Below are 20,208 nucleotides of genomic sequence, written 5' to 3' on the forward strand. Positions count from 1 at the left end.
CTTGTTGCTGTGAGGATAAATCGGAGAAGGGGAGAACATTATTGTAAGTCACTTTGGGTCTTCACTGAGGAGAAAAGTGGGGTAACAATATCTAAACAAATGCATTAAATTTATATACAGTCCACCGTGCTGGCTGAATGTAATCACTTGTACTTTAAAAAAATACACTAAATGTTGAAAAGGTGGGCAGACTTTGCCATTTGGTACGTAACAAAGACCACCATCTTTGAACATGGCAACACTTACCATGTTGGTATCTCTTCGAGTGTGCTGCAGAGAGACTTTTTCTCTCCCCCAGTGCTTTCAAGGTCAAACAGCAGAGACATCTCCAAGGCTGTTGTGGAAGAAAAAATGTAATTTCCCAAGCCCCACATCCATGTAGTTTAATGGTACCATATGCGCCCTACAAAGTTGGCCATGTGTTTTACTTTACTGAAGTCTTATTTAAAATAAAAGTTACTGGACTGCTAGGTTCACTGAGATCATTTTAGTGTACCGTGTATTGTTGTGAGGATGAAATGGAGGAGCTGGGAAACAACATATGGCAACCTTAGCTTCTTGGAGGAAAGGTGGGATAAAAACATACTAAAATACGTGTTGGCCTGGGTCCAGCGGCCATTTTGCTTCTCCCCTCTCCGAACCATCTGCTATAATACGGCACTATGGGGATAGTTATAAAGTTATTTAATGATTGATTCTTGGCTATGTTTGTTTTCCTCCTTTTCCCTTCTCTTGTTATATTATACATTTACGCAGTTCCTCTGAATTGTAAACCACCCTGAAGGCGGTGGCGGAAAACAGTGGCAATAAGTAAATGTATAAAATACAAACAAATAATCTCACAGGGTTGTTGCCAAGGCAGAAATGTCTAAATTGTCCTGCACTCTAAGGACAAACAACAGGATAAAGAGCTAATAAAAATATTCTGTTAATGAATCCCATATGTTAATTAAGTGTTAAGTGAAGACATGTTTCCTTTCGTCTAATCCAGCTTTTTCTTTTCCTGGCATAAGAATATCTGAGCGTTTGACTTATACAGGCTTGCTCATCAGTCAAGAATGATCTTTAGTGACAGACGGTGGTCTAAATAGCCTTTGTAGTCATCCCAGCCTTTAATGAGTCCAAGGTGACTTTATTAGAAGCCATGGCTGCAAGCCAGTTGGAGAATGTTGGCTTCAATTGTCTATCTTTTTACCCCAATCAAAGTCTATTAATTGGCATCTCAAAACATAAGACAGGTGTCTTTTGTAGCTACAAGAAGGAAGTGCAAAAAATTAAACAGCAATTTGCCAACAGGTCTAGAGACCAAAAAAAAAAAAAAAACTCAACTAACTTCTGAGGAAAAAGAAGCGTTCAGAAGGGAAGTCACTTCAGGTTTTCTTGCAGCAAAAATAAACAGCCGTCAGTGCAATAAATGAATGGTTATTTGGGAGCCCATGGAATGGGCCAAGCGGGAGGGTGTGACGTTATCAGTAGCCCATGAACTTTCGATGAACTTCGGAGGGAAGTTGCAGAAGATTGACACGATAACTTTGGAGGAAATGCGCTGAGATTCACCACTTTGAAGGTGGCTTATCGATTGGCAAAAGGGGGCAGAGCCTGCTTGAACTGAATCAGCTATCTGTGGCGTCAACTTCTGGGTTGCACTGAGCACTTCAGCACTCGGAATACCTCCTGGACAGCTGCAGGTAGTCACTTTGCAGGGAGCTCTTTTGACTATTTAGGGATGCCAACCTCCAGGCAGGACCTGGAGATCTCCCAAGCATTGCAACTGATCTCCAGAGTACATAAAGGTTCTCCGGAGAAACGGGAAGGTGCACTCTCTGGCATTATACCTCTGCCCTATGCAGGCTCCACCCTCAAATCTCCAGGAGTGTCCCAACCCAAAGCTGGCAACCCTATTTAATGATCTCCTTAGCGCCCTGTGGCACAGAGTGGTAAAGCAGCAGTACTGCAGTACTGTGATCTGAACTCTCTGCTCACGACCTGAGTTCGATTCCATCGGAAGCTGATTCAGGTAGCCGGCCCAAGGTTGACTCAGCCTTCCATCCTTCCGAGGTGAAAGCGTTGTGAAAGCAACGTCACCCCAGAATCGGAAACGACTGGTGCTCGCACAGGGGACCTTTCCTTTCCTTTCTCTACAGCTTAAATGTAGACATTCGTCCTACAAGATACCAAGTGCAGCCATTCATATTCGAAAGGCGGGGTGGGGGGTGTGATCCCTGGCTTTCCCCTTCCCCACGATGTGGGTCGCCCCGCCCCTCCCCCGGCTGTTTTAAAGGAGCCGCAGGTCGGTGCCAAAATTCCGCAGGGAGCGAGAGGTAAAGCGGGAGGGTTGGGGGGGATTAAATTCCTCGTTCCCGGAACGAAGGCGGCGGGGAGGGAGGGAGGGCGGGCGTGTGATCTCAGCCGGCTGGAATTCACGGGTCACGGCGATCCCGGGACAGGGGAGGAGGAAGCAGGAGGCGGGGGCCGGGCCTGGGCTCGGAGGAGGGGATCGGCTGCCCTCCATAAAAACCCGAGGGAGGCTCGTGCAACAAGTGGACGCGAGAACCGACCCGGGCCTTGCAGGATGGAAGTGCTGCCAGGTAGGGGGGAGTTGCGAGCAAAAGAGCGGGAAGGAGGAGCGGCGCGGCCGGGGCTGGGAGAGAGGCTGCAGAGCAGCGGCTCCAACCCATCCGGAGCTGGACAGGGTTGCCAACTTCTGGCTTGGCTTTTTGCTCCTCTCCAGCTGCTTGAGTTTTGCTCCCTAAAAGCTTCACCCGCCGGCGATGGAGTCGGAGCGGGCCAGGGGGCGGGGTGTTGTTTTGGGGAGTTAGTAGCCGGGGCTTCTTTTTGAAAAGCAGGGGGGAGAACAGAGCGAGCGAGTGAGTTTTGTCATCCGGCTTAAGTTGCCAGCATCTTTCATCAGGCAGCGCGCCTGCGCCTCTGCGAATGATAGATCGACTGAGCCGCGGAAATGTTCTAGTGTTGGCATGGGGGTGGGGGTTTATGTGGCTGGATCTCTGTCCCTGACATAATTTAGCCAAAATCTAGGTGGAGGCTGGCGATGTCCCAGGATTAGAAGCTGATCTCCGGAGAACAGAGATCAGTTCTCCTGGAGAAAATGGCTACTTGAGGGGGTGGGCTCTATGACGTTAGACCCTGCTGAGTAGGGATGGCCCTAGACCAGGGGTGGCCAATGGTAGCTCTCCAGATGTTTTTTGCCTACAACTCCCCTCAGCCCCAGCCAGCATGGCTGATGGTTGGGGCTGATGGGAGTTGTAGGCAAAAAAAACACCTGCCCGAGACTGTCTGGCACCCTAGACAAGGCTAACTTCTGGCGTTCCCCCCCCCCTCCTGCACTGACAACATCACCAAGTCACATGGGGGCACAAATCTTGAGCACCCTCAAAAAGCTGGCGCCCTAGGCAGCTGTCTAGTTTGCCTAGTGACAGGGCTGGGCCTACTGCTGAGGGCCCTCTCTGACCCCCGCCATCCCCGGGTCTCCAGGTATTTCCCAAGCAGGAGTTGGCAACTCTGATGTGGGGTTCTAGAGCTGTCCCTGGAGAAAACCAGCCCTTCTTGCCCACCTCATGGAGTTGGGGGATTCTGTTACTTTTGTATGATATCTTTGTTTCTAGGATGTATTTAGTGTAAGCTAATGCGCATGCCATTTGGGAATAGCAGACAAAAGTAAACTTGAGGCTTATAAGAAAATCAAGACAGCTTTTAGTCCCTGCTGAAATGGTGCCTGTAAAAGCAGTGCTTCCGAATCTGTTCATGCAGAATAATTTCTCTGTGCTGTAAACAGACTTGCCAAATGCCAGTTCTTGTCTTACCCATGAAGGGGGAAAATCACTGCCGATTAAAGTGACCTTGGACAGGTGTCCAAAGAGGGTGGCGCATGTGTCTTTCAAAGGAAGACGTTGGTGGGGAAGAGAAGGCTTCTGTGCATTGAAAAAAACTTTTGCCCACTAAGTTGTACCTCTAGTGCTGTTACTGGAAGCACCTGAGCCAAGTAGCAGGGCCAGATCTAGGGGGGGGGGGCAGAGGGGGGGTGCCAACGGAGGGGGGTGCCAAATTGGGTATGGAGTCCATTGTATTCTATGGGACCATAAGATAGAATGGTCCATAAGGGAGCGTCATTTTTTAATTTGCCCCCCCCCCTCAAAAAACATATAGATCCGGTCCTGCCGAGTAGGCAAGTCTCTTCTGGGAAGCCTGACCTGGATGGCCCAGGCTAGTCTGGTCTTGTGAGATCTGAGAAGCTAAGCAGGGTCAGCCCCGGTTAGCGCTTGGATGGGAGACCACCAAGGAAGTCCAGGGCTGCTGCACAGAGGCAGGCAAAGGCAAACCACCTCTGACTGTCTCTTTCCTTGAAAACCCTACAGGGTAGCCATAAATTGACCGGGGCTTGGGCACTTCCCACCCCTCGCAAGTGTGTGGGATTCCGAAATGCTACGGCTTTTCAAAAACAACACAGGGCACATCCAAGGGACTGAGTCTTCCGTGTGCTTAGGCGTGTGAACTGCTGGGGAGGAATGGCCTGCCCCTTTAATAGGGAATTGATGGGATGTTATTTATTCCCATGTCATGCAAAGGTTCAGCTGCCTTTTCCCGCAAGTTATGGCATTTTTCTCCAAGCCTGTCGGTTGCCCAGCTTGCTTTAAAAATTGGAGCCTAATTGGGCTGACTCTGACAACCAGGGTAGATTAAGTGTGTGGACTCTTATCTGGGAGAACCAGGTTTGATTCCCCACTCCTCCACTTACAGCTGCTGGAATGGCCTTGGGTCAGCCATAGCTATCGCAGGAGTTGTCCTTGAAAGGGCAGCTGCTGTGAGAGTCCTCTCAGCCCCACCCACTTCACAGGGTGTCTGTTGTGGGGGGAGGAGATATAGGAGATTGTAAGCTGCTCTGAGTCTCTGATTCAGAGAGAAGGGCCGGGTATAAATCTGCAGTCTTCTTCTTCTTCTTCTAGATGCCAGCCAGGACTTGACACCCCATTTTCTCCACACGCACACCCCAAAGGGAACAAATATGGCAGTATTACCAAGTCTGTAGGAGGCTATAATATGTAGCTAATGCCTTGGTGAATCTCACATCATGTCCTTTGTGCATCTTGCATTATGAAAAATAGAAGAACCTCTCTGTTTTACAAGTCAGGAATCCTTGTGTGTGATCTCCTGGTTGTCCTGAAGACTTTGAAAACTGTCGTCCATCTTTTAAAGAAAAATTCAGTATTTTTTTCATTTTGGCTCTCTCTGGGTCTTGTTCTTTGAAGTGACTTCTCCCCCCCCCCCACTTTTCTTTGTCCAATAAGAAAAGAAGGTGTCCGGGAATGTGGCTCAGTGGTAGAGGAGCTGCTTGGCATGCAGAAGGTCCTGGGTTCAATCCCCAGCATCTCCAGTTTCAAAACAGGACCAGGTAGCAGGTGATGTGAAAGACCTCTGCCTCAGACCCCAGAGAGACGCTGCCAGTCAGAGTAGACAGCACTAATAGTATCAACCTTGAAATACTCCTAGTCTGATTAGATATAAAGCAGCTACACATGAGGTTTCCAGAACAAACAGTGCAATTTTGGGGTAGCAGTTTGAGGCTCACTAGATCACCTGGAGACTGTCCTTACTCGCCACAGGCAATTAAGCCAGTGGCTCTTTGCAAGCCTATGTTAGCTCACCTCTCCCGATTCCTTCGTGCCTCTACTTTCACCTTTGGGAGCAAAGGGTTAAGTGCATTCTGCCCATACCATTTCCTTCCCCACCTCTTACCTGGCTCAGTTGCTGGAGCAGGTTTTACTTTTTCCCAGGAACGCAATGACTACTAAATCATCTATGCCACTGCCTCCCACCTGGGGCCCTGAGTTAATCATTGCCTTGGGAGGAATCTTGGAAGAACCACTCTCTCTTCCTGGGCATGCTTTGCCTAGAGAGCAGTCAGGTGTGACTTTTGGCTCTTTCTGTCCATGTTCCCATGAGTGAGCAGGCACAAGAAGGGGGTGAAGGCAGCAGGTTACTGCTTGCTTTGGCCTCTGTTCAGAGATATAATGCCTCTGACCATCAAAAGTCCCATATAGTGGTTACAATGAAATGGTTGCTTAAAATCAGACAATGCTCGGGTTCAAATCTCCACTTGAAAATGAACAGATCTGAGTTTAAAACTCCACTTGAAAATGAACAGATCTGAGTTTAAAACTCCACTTGAAAATGGGAGGTGGTGGTGAAAAACTTCAATCCAGAACAGACCAGGTAACCAAAAAAGTTTTCTTTGAGGGGAAAGAAACCTTATCTGTAGAATTACCACTGTCAATTAAAAAACACTAACATTATATTCCCAAAAACTTGAATCCAATTATAAATATTAAAAACTGTTCATCAAAATACAGTGGTTACATATATAGGTACTTTCCTCTAGTATTGAAAACCCCCTTTATAGTAAAATTGAGGATGTCACACACGTACAATCATCTCTCCTATGACCAAGTACTATTATGAATCATATAAAATACATGTAAAGATTGATGTATTTTGATGCATGGTTTTGAATATTTAGGAACCCCATGGCGCAGAGTGGTAAGCTGCAGTACTGCAGTCCAAGCTCTGCTCAGTCATGACCTGAGTTCAATCCTGGCAGAAGCTGGGTTCAGGTAGCCGGTTCAACGTTGACTCAGCCTTCCATCCTTCCGAGGTCAGTAAATGAGTACCCAGCTTGCTGGGGGTAAATGTAGATGACTAGGGAAGGCAATGGCAAAACGTCATGCGGTGACATCACCCCAGAGTCAGAAACAACTGGTGCTTCTTTTGGAATATTTATAATCTTTATAATTTATATAAAGTTTTTAAGATATAATTTTAGCTTTTTAAAATCAATAGTGATAATGTCATATAGAAGGGTTTTTTTCCCTTTTCCCACCAACGTTTTGGGTTACCAAATTTCCACTGGACCGTGAAGCTCGCCGGGTGACCTTGGGCCACTCACAGCCTAACTTGCCTTGCAGGAATTGTACAATATTATCATGCATGTGCCCTTCTGAGAAAGTACGCACTGGCAGAAACCACCCCGTAAAAAGTCTGCCATGAAAACGTTGTGAAAGCAACGTCACCCCAGAGTCGGAAACGACTGGTGCTTGCACAGGGGACCTTTCCTTTCCTTTCCTTCCTTCTCCCCTAGGCAAAAGAAGCTCAGTCATTTTGGCTATATCTGTTTAATCTCAGAAGCAGAAAGAGAGTCGTTTCATTCTGCCCACTGGTTCTGATACTATGCCTGAGATAAGCTTGTTTTAAGTTGTTCCAGTATAAAAAACTTGAGCATGGAAGTACAGCAATTGAGCGCTCCTCTGTTCAGGTCATTGCTGCCTATGCAGTCTTCATTTTGGAAGCTTTTATCATTTTTTTTCAGTCACTGATAGCTTGAGTCTGAACAGAATTCAAAAAAGAGAAAGGAGGATAACAAGAGCTGAAAATAAAATAATTCAAAAGTTATTCTCACTGTGGCTCAGTGACAGAGCATCTGCTTGGCATGCAGAAGGTCCCAGCTTCAAGCCCAGCATTTCCTCTGAAGAGGGACCAAACAGTGGTGATATGGAAGACCTCTGCCTGAGACCTTGGAGAGCTTCTGTAGGTCTGAGCAGACAAGTCTGAACTTGATGGTCTGATTCCATGTCAGGCAGCTTCCTGTGTGTTCACAGGCAGGAGCTATCCAATCTGAAAGACTTTAGTAGCATTATAAAGTCTAGTCTCCAGGTCAGCACGGGTCCCTCACAAGCCTTCTGAGTAGAATCAGTGTGCACAGCACAGACGTCCCGGAGACCTCAAAAGCTTGCTCACTGCTTTGTGATATTTCCGTGATGCGTTACATGGCTTTTTTGTTCAGAGTTTTTCTATGGCCCAGCAGGCTTCCTACAAGTATTGCCTTGCAGGGTTGTTGTGAAGATAAAGAGAGGAAAGAGAGCCAAGTCTGCCATTCCTGGGCTCTTGGTGGATAGATCTCTCCTCCAGGAATATGTTTTGCATTTAAAAGACAGTTAATCTGATGGCAATCATGCAGTAACAATATCCTGCATGAATCATACATTGCTTGAAGAACTTTTATGTGGAAACCTTGCTGGATATGATCCTGGTCTCTAGCTCTTCTTTCTGTGCCATTCATAATTTCTCGGTCTCTGGATCCCTTCTTCCTTTTTACCTGTGTTGCAAGATTAAAGCGAGTGGAGAGGCTGCCTTTCATAGGGAGAATGCTCTGACCCCTTGACTGCTCAGTCAACCCTTTCTGCATTGTTTCCAGCTTGGATACTCTCCTCCAAAGATGCTTGAAAGCTGCTGCCTGTTAAGAATAAATAAGGCTAGATTGGATAGATGCATGGGACTGACCATATAGATTCTGTAACTACACCGGGAAAAGGCAGAGATTGGAAATGGAGATCTTTGCTGCCTCTTTAGACTTCCTCCAGACAGAGAGTGCATTTTTACTCCAAGGAGTCTATACGCATACTCACCTGGGGCTCTTGGATTCTCTTGCCTTGTTTCTCAGTTCTTTCAGTCTTTCTGAAATGCCTTCATGTATTGAGAGGGATGGGGTAGGGTGGAAAGTGCTTACGTGAAGATCACAGTTAAGGAGCAAAAGAGGGTGTGGAGGAGGAAATTCTTGGAAAGTTGAGGTTGGAGGAACTTATGAAGCGCCACACTTGCACAGATGGTCTCAATGGGCGGCATGTGTTCGATAAGAAAGCCAGTTAGTCTTTGGAAGTATGAGTCAGTGAATTGATATCAGGGGATGGATTGTGAACAATGCCTGGCTTTCTAGATGCCAAGATAAGGGAACAATCTGTGGACTGTATTCCAGGTGATTCCAATTGTGGGGTATAGGGGTGTTCTTCAGCTTAGCCTCTTGATTGCATGTCATATATTTAAGAAGACTTTGAAGTTCTTTGCTAAGTGAACTAAATCAGTGCAAAAATCTTGTTGAGGACTAGGGTTTTTCAGATCCAATTAAACAAATATCTGGGGACTTTGGGGGTGGAGCCAGGAGATATTGGGGTGGAGCCAGGAGCAAGGTCGTGACAAGCATAATTGAACTCCAAAGGGAGTTCTGACCATCACTTTTAAAGGAACTGCACACCTTTTAAATGCCTTCCCTCCATTGGAAATAATGAAGGATAGGGACACCTTCTTTTGGGGCTCATAGAAGTGGATCTCCTGGTCCAATCTTTTTGAAACTTTGAGAGTGTTTTGAGAAGATGTATCGGATGCTATGCTGCAAATTTGGTGTCTCTACCTCAAAAAACAGCCCCTCCGCCCAGAGCCCCAGATACCCATGGATCAGTTCGCCATTATACCCTATGTGGGAATCAGTCTCCATAGGGAATAATGGAGTGCCCAGCAGACATTTCCCTCTCCCCCAAACTTTCTAATGACCCTGAAGTGGGGGGAGGGCCTCCAAACCAGGGGATCCCCTGCCTACACCTGGGGATTGGCAACCCTATCAAGGACTGAGAGAAGCGCTATTGAGTCACATACTTGAGTGTCTGTATGAAACAAATACATTGTTCCTAAAAGAGTACATAAATGCCCTAGATTGAAGCTATGATAGGCAGGCACCAAACCTCTGCTGAGATACCTTTCAAATGAAAAAGGTCCACTGAATGGATGCACACTTCCTTGGAGTCCTGACCCCGTTAACATGGGTTTTGCTGTTTCGTGCGTGTTTAACGCTTCTTTTGAGAAGTAGCCATAAGGACAGCTGCCTTTGGGGAGGGCTGTGCTATTTGGCTATCATGTGGTGGTTCTTGCTCTGCCTAGAAACAATGGAATTGTTTTGCTGGACAGAAGACGCAACATATGGAATTACTCGAGGACACTTAGTTAGAATCCAAAGACTTTTTTTTCAGGCACACCCAGGATTTGGCCACATATGTAACAAGGCTCTTCATGCATCACAGAGAACACAGGTTGGGTTTGGGCTGCCTCTACAATCATATGTAATCTGTGAGTCCTTCTTAATGCTGTACAGGGTGAAGAGCGCCCCATTAGGATTTTCTAGGATAGCCCCCTGACGTGGATGGCCCAGGCTGGCCTGATTTCATCTGATCTCGGAAGCTAAGCAGAGTCAGCTAGAGTTGTCAATCACCAGTTGGGCAAAACAAGGAAAACACGGCGCACCAAATGTTGCAGTATAAGTGCGAAAGCACTCTTTTACTCAAACGCTTTATCACTGTGATTCTTAAATGTCCTTTAAAGCAAATACGGTAAATAGTCCTTAGTAGAAACTCCAACTTTGAACGTTGCCAGGTGTGTGAATCTGCTGTCTTCTTATTTTTCTGTTGAGAGACGCAGATAGCCCGGCTGTTCCTCTTTGAAGAGTAATTCAACAGGTGTAGCAGCAGCGACACAAGTCCTAGGTTCAAGTTCATGTTTCCTTTGCACTTCCTCTGGCTGCTGTTTTTACACTCCAGAACCCGTGCTTCGGCAACAGCTCACAGTCATGATAAAGTGTTTGAGTAAAAGAGTGCTTTCCCACTTACATTGCAACATTTGGTGCGCCGTGTTTTTCTTGTTTTGCCTAAACTCCACACCGCACGTTTCCTTATTTATCTAATCACCAGTTGGGGGCAGGGGATCCCCTGGTTTGGAGGCCCTCCCCCCACTTCAGGGTTGTCAGAAAATGGAAGGGGTGGGGAGGGAAATGTCTGCTGGGCACTCCATTATACCCTATGGAGACCGATTCCCATAGGGTATAATGGAGAATTGATCCATGGTATTTGGGGCGCTAGAAGTAGGGTTGCCAAGTCCAATTCAAGAAATATCTGGGGACTTTGGGGGTGGAGCCAGGAGACTTTGGGGGTGGGGCCAGGAGACACTGGGGGCGGAGCCAGGAACAAGGGTGTGACAAGCATAATTGAACTCCAAGAGAGTTCTGGCCATCACATTTAAAGGGACAGCACACCTTTTTAAATGTCTTTCTTCCATAGGAAATAATGAAGGATAGGGGCACCTTCTTTTGGGGCTCATAGAATTGGACCCCCTGGTCCAATCGTTTTGAAACTTGGGGGGTACTTTGGGAAGAGGCACTAGATACTATATTGAAAATTTGGTGCCTCTACCTCAAAAAACAGCTCCCCCAGAGCCCCCGAAACCTCCAGAACAATTCCCCATTATACCCTATGAGAATCGATCACATAGGAAATAATGAAGACGTTTCCCTCTCCCCCCCCCCTTCTGGCCAGTCTGAAGCAGCGGATCAGCCTCTCAACTCACCATTTGCTGCCAGCTTCTTCACAGAAACACACACAGACACACCATCTTAAATGGAAGCCTTTCAAGTCAAGCCTCTGGAGGTGCAAAGGCACATGGTCCTTTGCAGGCGGGGCTCCCTCTCTCCCCCCTCCGCCGCCAGCCAGCTGATTGGGACCGGAAGCAGCCTGGGAAAACTGAAGAAAGGCTGCTGCGATCGGGGCTGGGTGGGAAGGGCAGGGCAAGGAAAAGGTGCTGAGATCGGGGCTGGGTGGGAAGGGCCGCCATTCCCTCCCGCTTTCCAGAGTTTTGGCTAGCGGGAGAAGAAGGCATCAAATCGGGGGTCACCAGGAAAAGCGGGGGATTTGGGACGCCTAGCTAGAAGAGATGTTTTTTAAGGTAAAGGCACCACATTTTCAGCACAGCGTCCAGTGCCTTTCCTCAAAACACCCCCCAAGTTTCAAAAAGATTGGACTAGGGGGTCCAATTTTTTGAGCCCTCAACAAAGGTCCCCCATCCTTCATTATTTCCAAATGGAGGGAAGTCATTTAAAAGGTGTGCCGTCCCTTTAAATGTGACGGCCAGAACTCCCTTCAGAGATCAATCGTATTTGTCACACCCTTGTTCCTGGCTCCACCCTCAAAGTCCCCAGATATTTCTTGAGTCGGACCTGGCAACCCTAGAGTCAGCCCTGGTCAGTACTTGGATGGGAAGTCTAGGGTTGTAATGCAGAAGCAGGCAGTGGCAAGTTACCTCTGAACGTCTCTTACCTTGAAAACCTTACAGGGTCCCCACAAGTCACCAGGGACTTGACAGCAATTGCCCCTACCACCACCAGGATTAGGAAGAAGCTTCCGACTTCCACCTGTTCCATTTTCTCCACCTGAAATAGCTTCTCCTGGATTCTTTCAGGCTGAGGGGAAAACATGGGGTGTTGTAGGGGGCTGCTCCCCGTTCTCCATGCATCCTGTGGTGTTGAGACCACTTTGCAGGAGTTTTGTGGCACGTATTTCTAGAGCCCCCTCTTGCATTGGTGGCTTGCCATGAGGTTTGGAGGGGGATATGTTTGAGAAGCCCAAAGGTCCCCACCAGTTCACTGTCCTGGCTGTTTATCAGTTTCTGCTCCGACTGAGTCTCTTCTGTTTTCACCCCTGCGAGTGTCCTTACAATCCCCTTGCCCCAGAAAGATGAGCTGGAGGCTTGTGTAGTTTACGAGCCCTGCGTAATATTCCTGTCTTGACTTTTCGCCTACTTCTGTCTGCAGTAGATTTGCCGAAGCTGCTCTCCTCCTCCTCGCATTCCCAGCAAGAAATAGCCAGCAGGATCAGCCAAGCGCATCATTTGAGCGTCTCCATGAAACGTGGCTCGGAACAGCTGCTTGCCAAATACGTGAGTCCAGAGAATACGCAAGAGGCGTGAATGGAGGGGGTGTAACTGTAGGCCCGAATACTCGCCGTGGTCTGCCGGGCAGCGTGCCTTATGGCTGGGACTTCTGCAAAAACGTGGGTCCCTTCAAATCTGTTTTTCAAAAGGAAGGGGATGCTTCTAGCCCTCGTGGCTATAGAGAGACATGGGCAGAGTCTGTAAGATAGGGTTGCCAAGTACAATTCAAGAAATATCTGAGGAATTTGGCGTTGGAGCCAGGAGCCTTTGGGGGTGGAGCCAGGGGACATTGGGGTGGAGCCAGAAGCAAAGGTGTGACAAGCACAATTGAACACCAAAGGGAGTTCTGGCCACTGCATTTAAAGGGATTGTACTCCTTTTAAGTGCCTTCCCTCCCTTTGGAAATAATGAAGGATAGGGGCGCCTTTTGTGGCTCATAGAATTGGATCCCCTAGTCCAATCCTTTTGAAATTTGGAGAGTGTTTTGAGGGGAGGTACTGGATGCTATGCTGAAAATTTGGTGCCTCTACCTAAAAAAACAGCCCCTCAAGCCCCAGTTACCCACACATTATACCCAGTTCTCTATTATACCCTATGGGAATCGGTCTCCATAGGGAATAATGGAGTGCCCAGCAGACATTTCCCTCCCCTCCCTTTCTTTCTGATGACCCTGAAGCAAGGGAAGGACCTCCAAACCAGAGGATCCCCTGCCCCCACCTAGGGATTGTGCAACCAAACAGAGAAACGCGGAATATAGAGTTGGGGATTAAAGCTACACAAGCCTCTGCAAAAACCAGCTTCATAAAACAACAAAATGCAAAAATCTATGAAAAATAAATTTCTTATAGAGTCAAACATAGACTATGCATGTAACAAGAACATCCACTCCATCCATTCCCAAAGTCTTTCAAAATGCAATTAATGCAAACTTTTCCAAGTAAGAGAGTCCAGGCAGCAGTTCCAAGAAGTAAATGTTCTCACGAGAGTCCAACACTCCAGTATGAATAATTTCCAATGCAGCTTGGCAAAACTGTATATGTGACAACAGTCTCTTCTAGGGTGGGGATCTCATCCAACTCTGTTTTCACCGGTTGAAGTGGGGTGAGGTGGATTGCTGAATCTTGAACTACGCGGTTGGCACTGAAGAGAACCTGAAAATACTCCGACCACCGGTTCAGTATGGATGCCTTGTCTGTGAGGAGCACTTGGCCGTCTGCACTATGCAAGGGACTCTGAGCCTGATATGATGGACCATATACTGCCTTCAGGGCTTCGTAGAACCCTCTTAAATCACCAGTGTCTGCACACAGCTGGGTTCTCTCTGCAAGCTTGGTCCACCACTCGTTCTGAATGTCTCGAAGCTTGCGCTGGAGGTTGCTACATGCAGCGCGAAAGGTTGCTTTTTTCCCAGGACAGGAGGGCTGAGCAAGATGTGCTTGGTAGGCAGATCTCTTTTTTGCCAGTAATTCTTGGATCTCTTGATTGTTCTCATCAAACCAGTCCTTGTTCTTCCTTGTGGAGAACCCGAGGACTTCTTCAGAGATCTGCAGGACGGTAGTTTTTAGGTGTTCCCAGAGTGCTTCTGGAGAAGGGTCTGTGGGGCAACTGAGGTCCTCAATTCTTGACTGGAGTTTTGCCTGGAAGGCAGCTTTAACTTCGGCTGACTGGAGGCTGCCAACCTGAAACTTCCTCCGAGGGATACCTCCTCTCCTGGGTGTGGGTTTAAAGTGAAGACGGAGATTGCAGCGTACAAGACGATGATCCGTATGACATTCTGCGCTGGGCATTACTCGGGTGTGTAAGACATCTCGAAGGTCTCTCTGGCGCACCAGAATGTAGTCGATAAGGTGCCAATGCTTGGACCGTGGGTGCATCCAGGTTGTCTTCAGACTGTTCTTCTGCTGGAAGATAGTGTTGGTGATGGTGAGCTGGTGCTCCATGCAGAATTCTAGCAGGAGGCGCCCGTTGTCATTGCAGTTGCCAATGCCGTGTTTGCCAAGTACTCCTTTCCAGGCTTCCGAGTCTTTACCTACTCTGGCATTGAAGTCGCCAAGGATGATCACCTTGTCCTCTGAAAAGTGGCAAGGCAGCAGGAGTTGATGGAATTCCACCAGAGATCTGGAAGCATGGGGGCACAGTACTACATAGCTCACTTCACAAAGTACTTGTCACCTGCTGGGAACAAGGCAAATTACCACAGGACTTTCGCGATGCAATCATCATCACCCTATACAAGAACAAAGGGGAAAAGTCAGACTGCTCCAACTACCGGGGGATAACCCTGCTCTCCATCGCAGGCAAAATCCTTGCCAGAATACTCCTGAACAGACTGGTGCCCACCATTGCAGAAGAACTCCTCCCAGAGAGCCAGTGCGGCTTCAGAGCTAACAGGAGCACCACCGACATGGTATTTGTTCTCAGGCAGCTCCAAGAGAAATGCAGGGAACAGAACAAGGGTCTGTATGTGACTTTTGTTGACCTTACCAAAGCTTTCGATACTGTTAGCAGGAAAGGCCTGTGGCAAATCTTGGAACGTTTAGGATGTCCCCCAAGGTTCCTCAGCATGATCATCCAGCTACACGAAGACCAGCGAGGCCAAGTCAGACACTGCAACGACCTCTCGGAGCCCTTCCCAATAGGCACAGGTGTAAAGCAAGGCTGCGTTCTCGCGCCAACTCTCTTTACGATCTTCTTTAGCATGATGCTTCAAAGAGCCGCAGTAGATCTAGATGAGGACGATGGTGTCTACATCCGCTATCGCACCGATGGCAGCCTGTTCAACCTGAGGCGACTAAAGGCACACTCCAAGACAATGGAAAAACTCATCCGAGAGCTACTGTTTGCTGATGATGCTGCACTCGTCTCCCACTCGGTATCAGCTCTGCAGCATATGACATCCTGCTTTGCAGAGGCTGCCAAGCTATTCGGCCTAGAAGTTAGTCTGAAGAAGACAGAAGTTCTCCACCAGCCTGCACCCCAGGAAGATTATCACCCTCCCTGCATCACTGTGGGTGCATCAGTTCTGAAGACAGTCCAGCAGTTCAGCTACCTGGGGTGCATCATCTCCTCAGATGCCAAGATCGACAAGGAGATTGACAACAGGCTGGCAAAGGCAAACCGTGCATTTGGCCGACTGCACAAAAGAGTGTGGAGCAACAAGCATCTGAAAAAAGGCACAAAGATCAATGTTTACAAAGCGGTTGTGATGACAACCCTCATCTATGGCTCCGAATCGTGGGTTTTATACCGTCATCACCTGCGACTCCTTGAGCGCTTTCATCAGCGCTGCCTTCGCACCATCCTCAACATCCACTGGAGTGACTTTGTGACCAACACTGAAGTCCTCAAGCGGGCAGAGGTTACCAGCATCGAGGCACTGCTGTTGAAGACGCAGCTGCGCTGGGCAGGGCATATTTCTAGGATGGAAAACCACCGCCTTCCCAAGATTGCCCTGTATGGCGAACTCTCCACCGGCCATCGAAATAGAGGGGCACCAAAGAAGAGGTACAAGGACTCCTTGAAGAAATCCCTTAGCACCTGTCACATCAACCATCACCAGTGGTCTGACCTAGCCTCAGATCGCAAAGCATGGAGGCACACCATCCACCAGGCTGTCTCTTCCTTTGATAACACACGCATAGCTGGTCTTGAGGACAAAAGGAGATTGAGGAAGAATCGCACTGCTACAGGACCAACCCTAAATCAGACTTTTCCCTGCAGCCGCTGTGGCCGGACCTGCCTGTCCCACATTGGTCTTGTCAGCCACCAGCGAGCCTGCAGCAAACGTGGACTATTGCACCCTTCTTAAATCTTCGTTCGCGAAGCCAAGCCGAGAGAGAGAGATATATGTGACAAAGTCATACTTGAACCCTCATTTCACTCCAGCTTTGACAAACTTCCAATAGATTTTTTTTACAAAATTTCAGATAAGAATCTCCTCTTGAAGCTCTATGCTTGCAGCCTCTGCTACTTTCTATGGCAGTGAATTCCATGCGTTAATGACTCTTTGGATGAAGAAGTGATTCCTTGGCATGCAGTCACAAAACAGTCTTTTTAAACAATCCAGTTTGCAGTCAAAACCCCCAAACAATCCAGATTCAACAGGCAATATAACCAGTCAATAAACCACCAATCAAAGCTGAGAATTCAAAGAAGCTGGTTACAACTATTTTTGCATCAGTATAACAAATGTGCTTTTTTCTTTTTTTTGGTTGTTTTTAAAACCCCCTAGTAGTAGGGGGAGCAAATGACCTTTCCCCCTCACACAGCAGTCATCTAGGCTTTTCTGCAATCCTTCCCTATACTTTGGAGCAAAGCGAGGTTGAGAAAGATCAGAGGAAAAACCTGCAAAAACCCCAGGAATTACATGAATGTATGACAATGCTGTTGAGAAGCAGGGGAGAAAAAACCTACAGCACTGAACCCAGGGCTGGTAACTCATGTGGAAAAGGCCAAAGTCCCCGCAGTGGACACATGTCAAACCTTTCAAGTAGGAAAGCCCTTTATCAGCTAACCAAAAGCCCATCTGTGTAATGCAGCCCTGAATTGTTTACAGAAGGAGGCTGATGTAAGGGCTGATGTCATAACCCCCAAAGAGCATTCTAAAGGACCAAGAAAGGCTGAGAACAGAGACTGAACAATAGGGTTGCCACATCTAGACAGTGAAATTCGTGGAGATTTTGGGGGGTGGAGCCGGCGGGGTTTGGGGAAGGGCAATACTTCAGTGGGGTCTAATCAGGGCTTTTTTGTAGCAGGAACTCCTTTGCATATTAGGCCACACCCCACTGATGTAGCCAATCCGCCAAGAGCTTACAGGGCTGTTCGTACAGGACTTACTGTAAGCTCCAGGAAGATTGGCTACTTCAGGGGGGGTGTAGCCTTAGATGCAAAGGAGTTCCTGCTACAAAAAAAGTCCTGGGTCTAATGCCATAGACTCCACCTTCCAAAGTAGCCATTTCCTCCAGATAGACTGACCTCTTGAAGACCAGTTGTAATTCCGGGAAATCTCCAGCCCCCACCTGGAGGCTGGCAATCATACTGTATGAACATCTTTACCAGACGGTTGCAGTACTAGAAAACTCTGGGAGAACCTGCTGACCCAGATAGCCCAGGGAAGCCTGATTTTGGAAGCTAAGCAGGGTCAATTCTGGCAAGTACTTGGATGGGAGACATCCTTGGAATACCAGGAGGCAGGGGCAGCTTTATTCAGCCATCTCCCTGAATATCCTCCAGGCCCCCAGTATGCATCAGTCACCAGAGGTCGTCATGAATTCCAGGTGTGTGTGTCTGCACACATATTAAAAAATACTGAAAAGCAGGGCTTTTTTTGGAGCAGGAACGCAGTTCCAGCTGGCTTGGCGTCAGGGGGTTGACCTCATATGCAAATGAGTTTCTGCTGGGCTTTTTCTACAAAAAAAGTCCTGTGTGAAACAATGGTGACGTCAGGAAGTGTGGTCTACTATGCAAATGAGTTCCTGCTGGGTTTTGTCTACAAAAAAACGCTTTCTGAAAAGAAAAGGGGGGAAACGAAAACTCTGGGAGAAATCTGTGGATGTTGTCAATTGTAAAGCCAAGGTCTCCCAATGAAGCAGAAGAGGATAAACAATTGTGTTGCATTGTGAAGACAATCTGCTCTTCCCTCAAAGAAGTTTGGGGCTAAGAATGCTGTAACAAAGAGTTCTAACTCTTGAGGTGTGTGTTTTTTCCTTCTTTCTCTCTCAGGTGCATTTCCAAGGGAGACCCTTCGGGGATGCTGACTTCAACCCACCCTACCCTGCTTTCCCAGGGCTGCCATCACCCTCCCTTCCTCATGAGACCTGGAAGGACCTAAGCGACGCTGAGCGGCTGCAGCAGAATGTCACGGCCTTTTCCAACTTGCCGGAGTTCCTGTCGGCTGTGAAGCGCCAACAGGAGTCGGTGAACCCTCACGCCTCAGAGCTACATCGCCAGCTGGAGACGGCAGGCCTGAAGTGCCGGGGTCTGGCCAGCAATCTGAAATCCGTCATGACCGCCATGGGCCTGGCACCAGCGCCGGCACCACCAGCTGAACCCCCAAACCCAGTTGACATCTTCCCCAAGAAACTCATTGGCTACTATGTTTGCCAGCTCTATCGGGATTGGGCTAACCGCAGTGAAGATGACTTGGCTTTACTAGCTACCAAATATCCACTCTGAACTTGCTCCTTCACTCTTGACTTAAGCCTGCCTGTAGCCAGTAGGGAGGGGTTGCATAGTGTTCCCCCCACCCCCCACTCCACGTTGACTGTCCTCTATGTGTGGAAAGGAGGGTGGGTGCCACCTTACTTCAATGAACTCACTGATGGGCTGGAAGAATGAAATGGCCCATTTCCTGGAGTGGAAAAGAAACAAATTCATGGGAGAAAGCTTTCCTAAAATGCTGAAATATCCATCTTTGCCTCCTGTTGTCTCTCTCTCTTTCGCCTCCTCCCCATTTTATTGCTTGTTACATAAGCCAGCTAATTTTTGAGGAGGGCTCAACAATTTTGGTGCTTACAGTTGTGGGTTGGGAAAAGCGGGCTGATGGCAGCCATTTTGAGAGGCGCATCCACTAGTGTCTTAGAGCTGCCTGCTCTGGGTTGGGAAATACCTGGAGATTTTGGGGGTGGAGCCTGGAGTGGGCAGGGTTTGGTGAGGGGAGGAGCCTCAGCAGGGTGTAATGCCATAGAGCCTACCCTCCAAAGCAGCCATTTTCTCCAGGGGAAATGATCTTCGTCAAATGGAGATCCATTGTAATAGCAGGAGGCCAGCCCTGCCACTAGGTAAACAGTGATTCCCTAGGGCACCGGCCTTCCGGGGGCACTGAATTGGACACCCCCATGTGATTCAGTGACATTATCAGTGCAGGGGGCGAAGCTGCCAGAAGTTAGCCTTGCCTAAGGTGCCAGACAGTCTAAGGCTGGCCCTGTCGCCAGGTGCCACTTGAAGGTTGGCAACCCTGTCTAGTGGCCACAGATGTGCCAGAAGGTGAACAGAGGAGCATATCCTGCCTTAAGGCTGGCGTGATAAAGGAAGTAGAACCAGTTTGATTTGTAAAAGTGGAAGGCAGATGTCCAGTTTTTCAACCAGCTGGAACTATTCAAATAACTTTTTGTTCTCTGAAGCAAAGAGGATTTTCCCTTCCCCTGTGACCAAGACATAGCCCCTCAGTTCCTCTTTTCTTCCCCCACTACCTGGATGAAAATGTAGAATTGCCCCTAATACCAGCTCTGTGCCTCTTGACAGCTATAGAAACATTTGTGTCTGCTTGTCCTACTTTGGCTGAAAACAGCCTAAGCTGGTGTGAAGCTCATGGCATTCCCTTTTGGTCTTCTCCAGCCCTTCACCCTCTATCTGCTACACAGGACACTGAGCTACTTCTGTGTCAGAAAGATCCAATGTTGGGGGAGAATTGGGAGATCGTTGCATACCCGTTGGCTTCTCCTTCAGCTCTTTTCTACCCAACAAAAATCCATGCTCAACATAAATGTTCAGAACATGTTCTGAACTGGGTGAAGAGCTCCCATCTTTATGTGCTTCTGTCTTCTGACACTGATTTCAGAGGGGGGGGGGCGGTCTTCTTGGTATCAGGATGTACATTTCCACTCTTGAGAGTTTAGT

At 48.1% G+C, this 20,208-nt stretch overlaps 1 protein-coding gene across 1 annotated transcript; it reads left to right on the forward strand.

The window, feature by feature from the left end:
* Positions 1–2,564: 2,564 nt before the first annotated feature.
* On the forward strand, positions 2,565–19,766 carry CTF1 (cardiotrophin 1). The gene is made up of 3 exons (XM_060255854.1): positions 2,565–2,588; positions 12,473–12,597; positions 18,313–19,766. The coding sequence occupies exons 1-3, from the start codon at positions 2,573–2,575 to the stop codon at positions 18,763–18,765; spliced, it is 594 nt and encodes a 197-aa protein (XP_060111837.1). The 5' UTR covers positions 2,565–2,572; the 3' UTR covers positions 18,766–19,766.
* The last annotated feature ends 442 nt before the right edge of the window (positions 19,767–20,208 follow it).

This window comes from Heteronotia binoei, chromosome 15, assembly GCF_032191835.1.
Source record: "Heteronotia binoei isolate CCM8104 ecotype False Entrance Well chromosome 15, APGP_CSIRO_Hbin_v1, whole genome shotgun sequence".
NCBI lineage: Eukaryota > Metazoa > Chordata > Lepidosauria > Squamata > Gekkonidae > Heteronotia > Heteronotia binoei.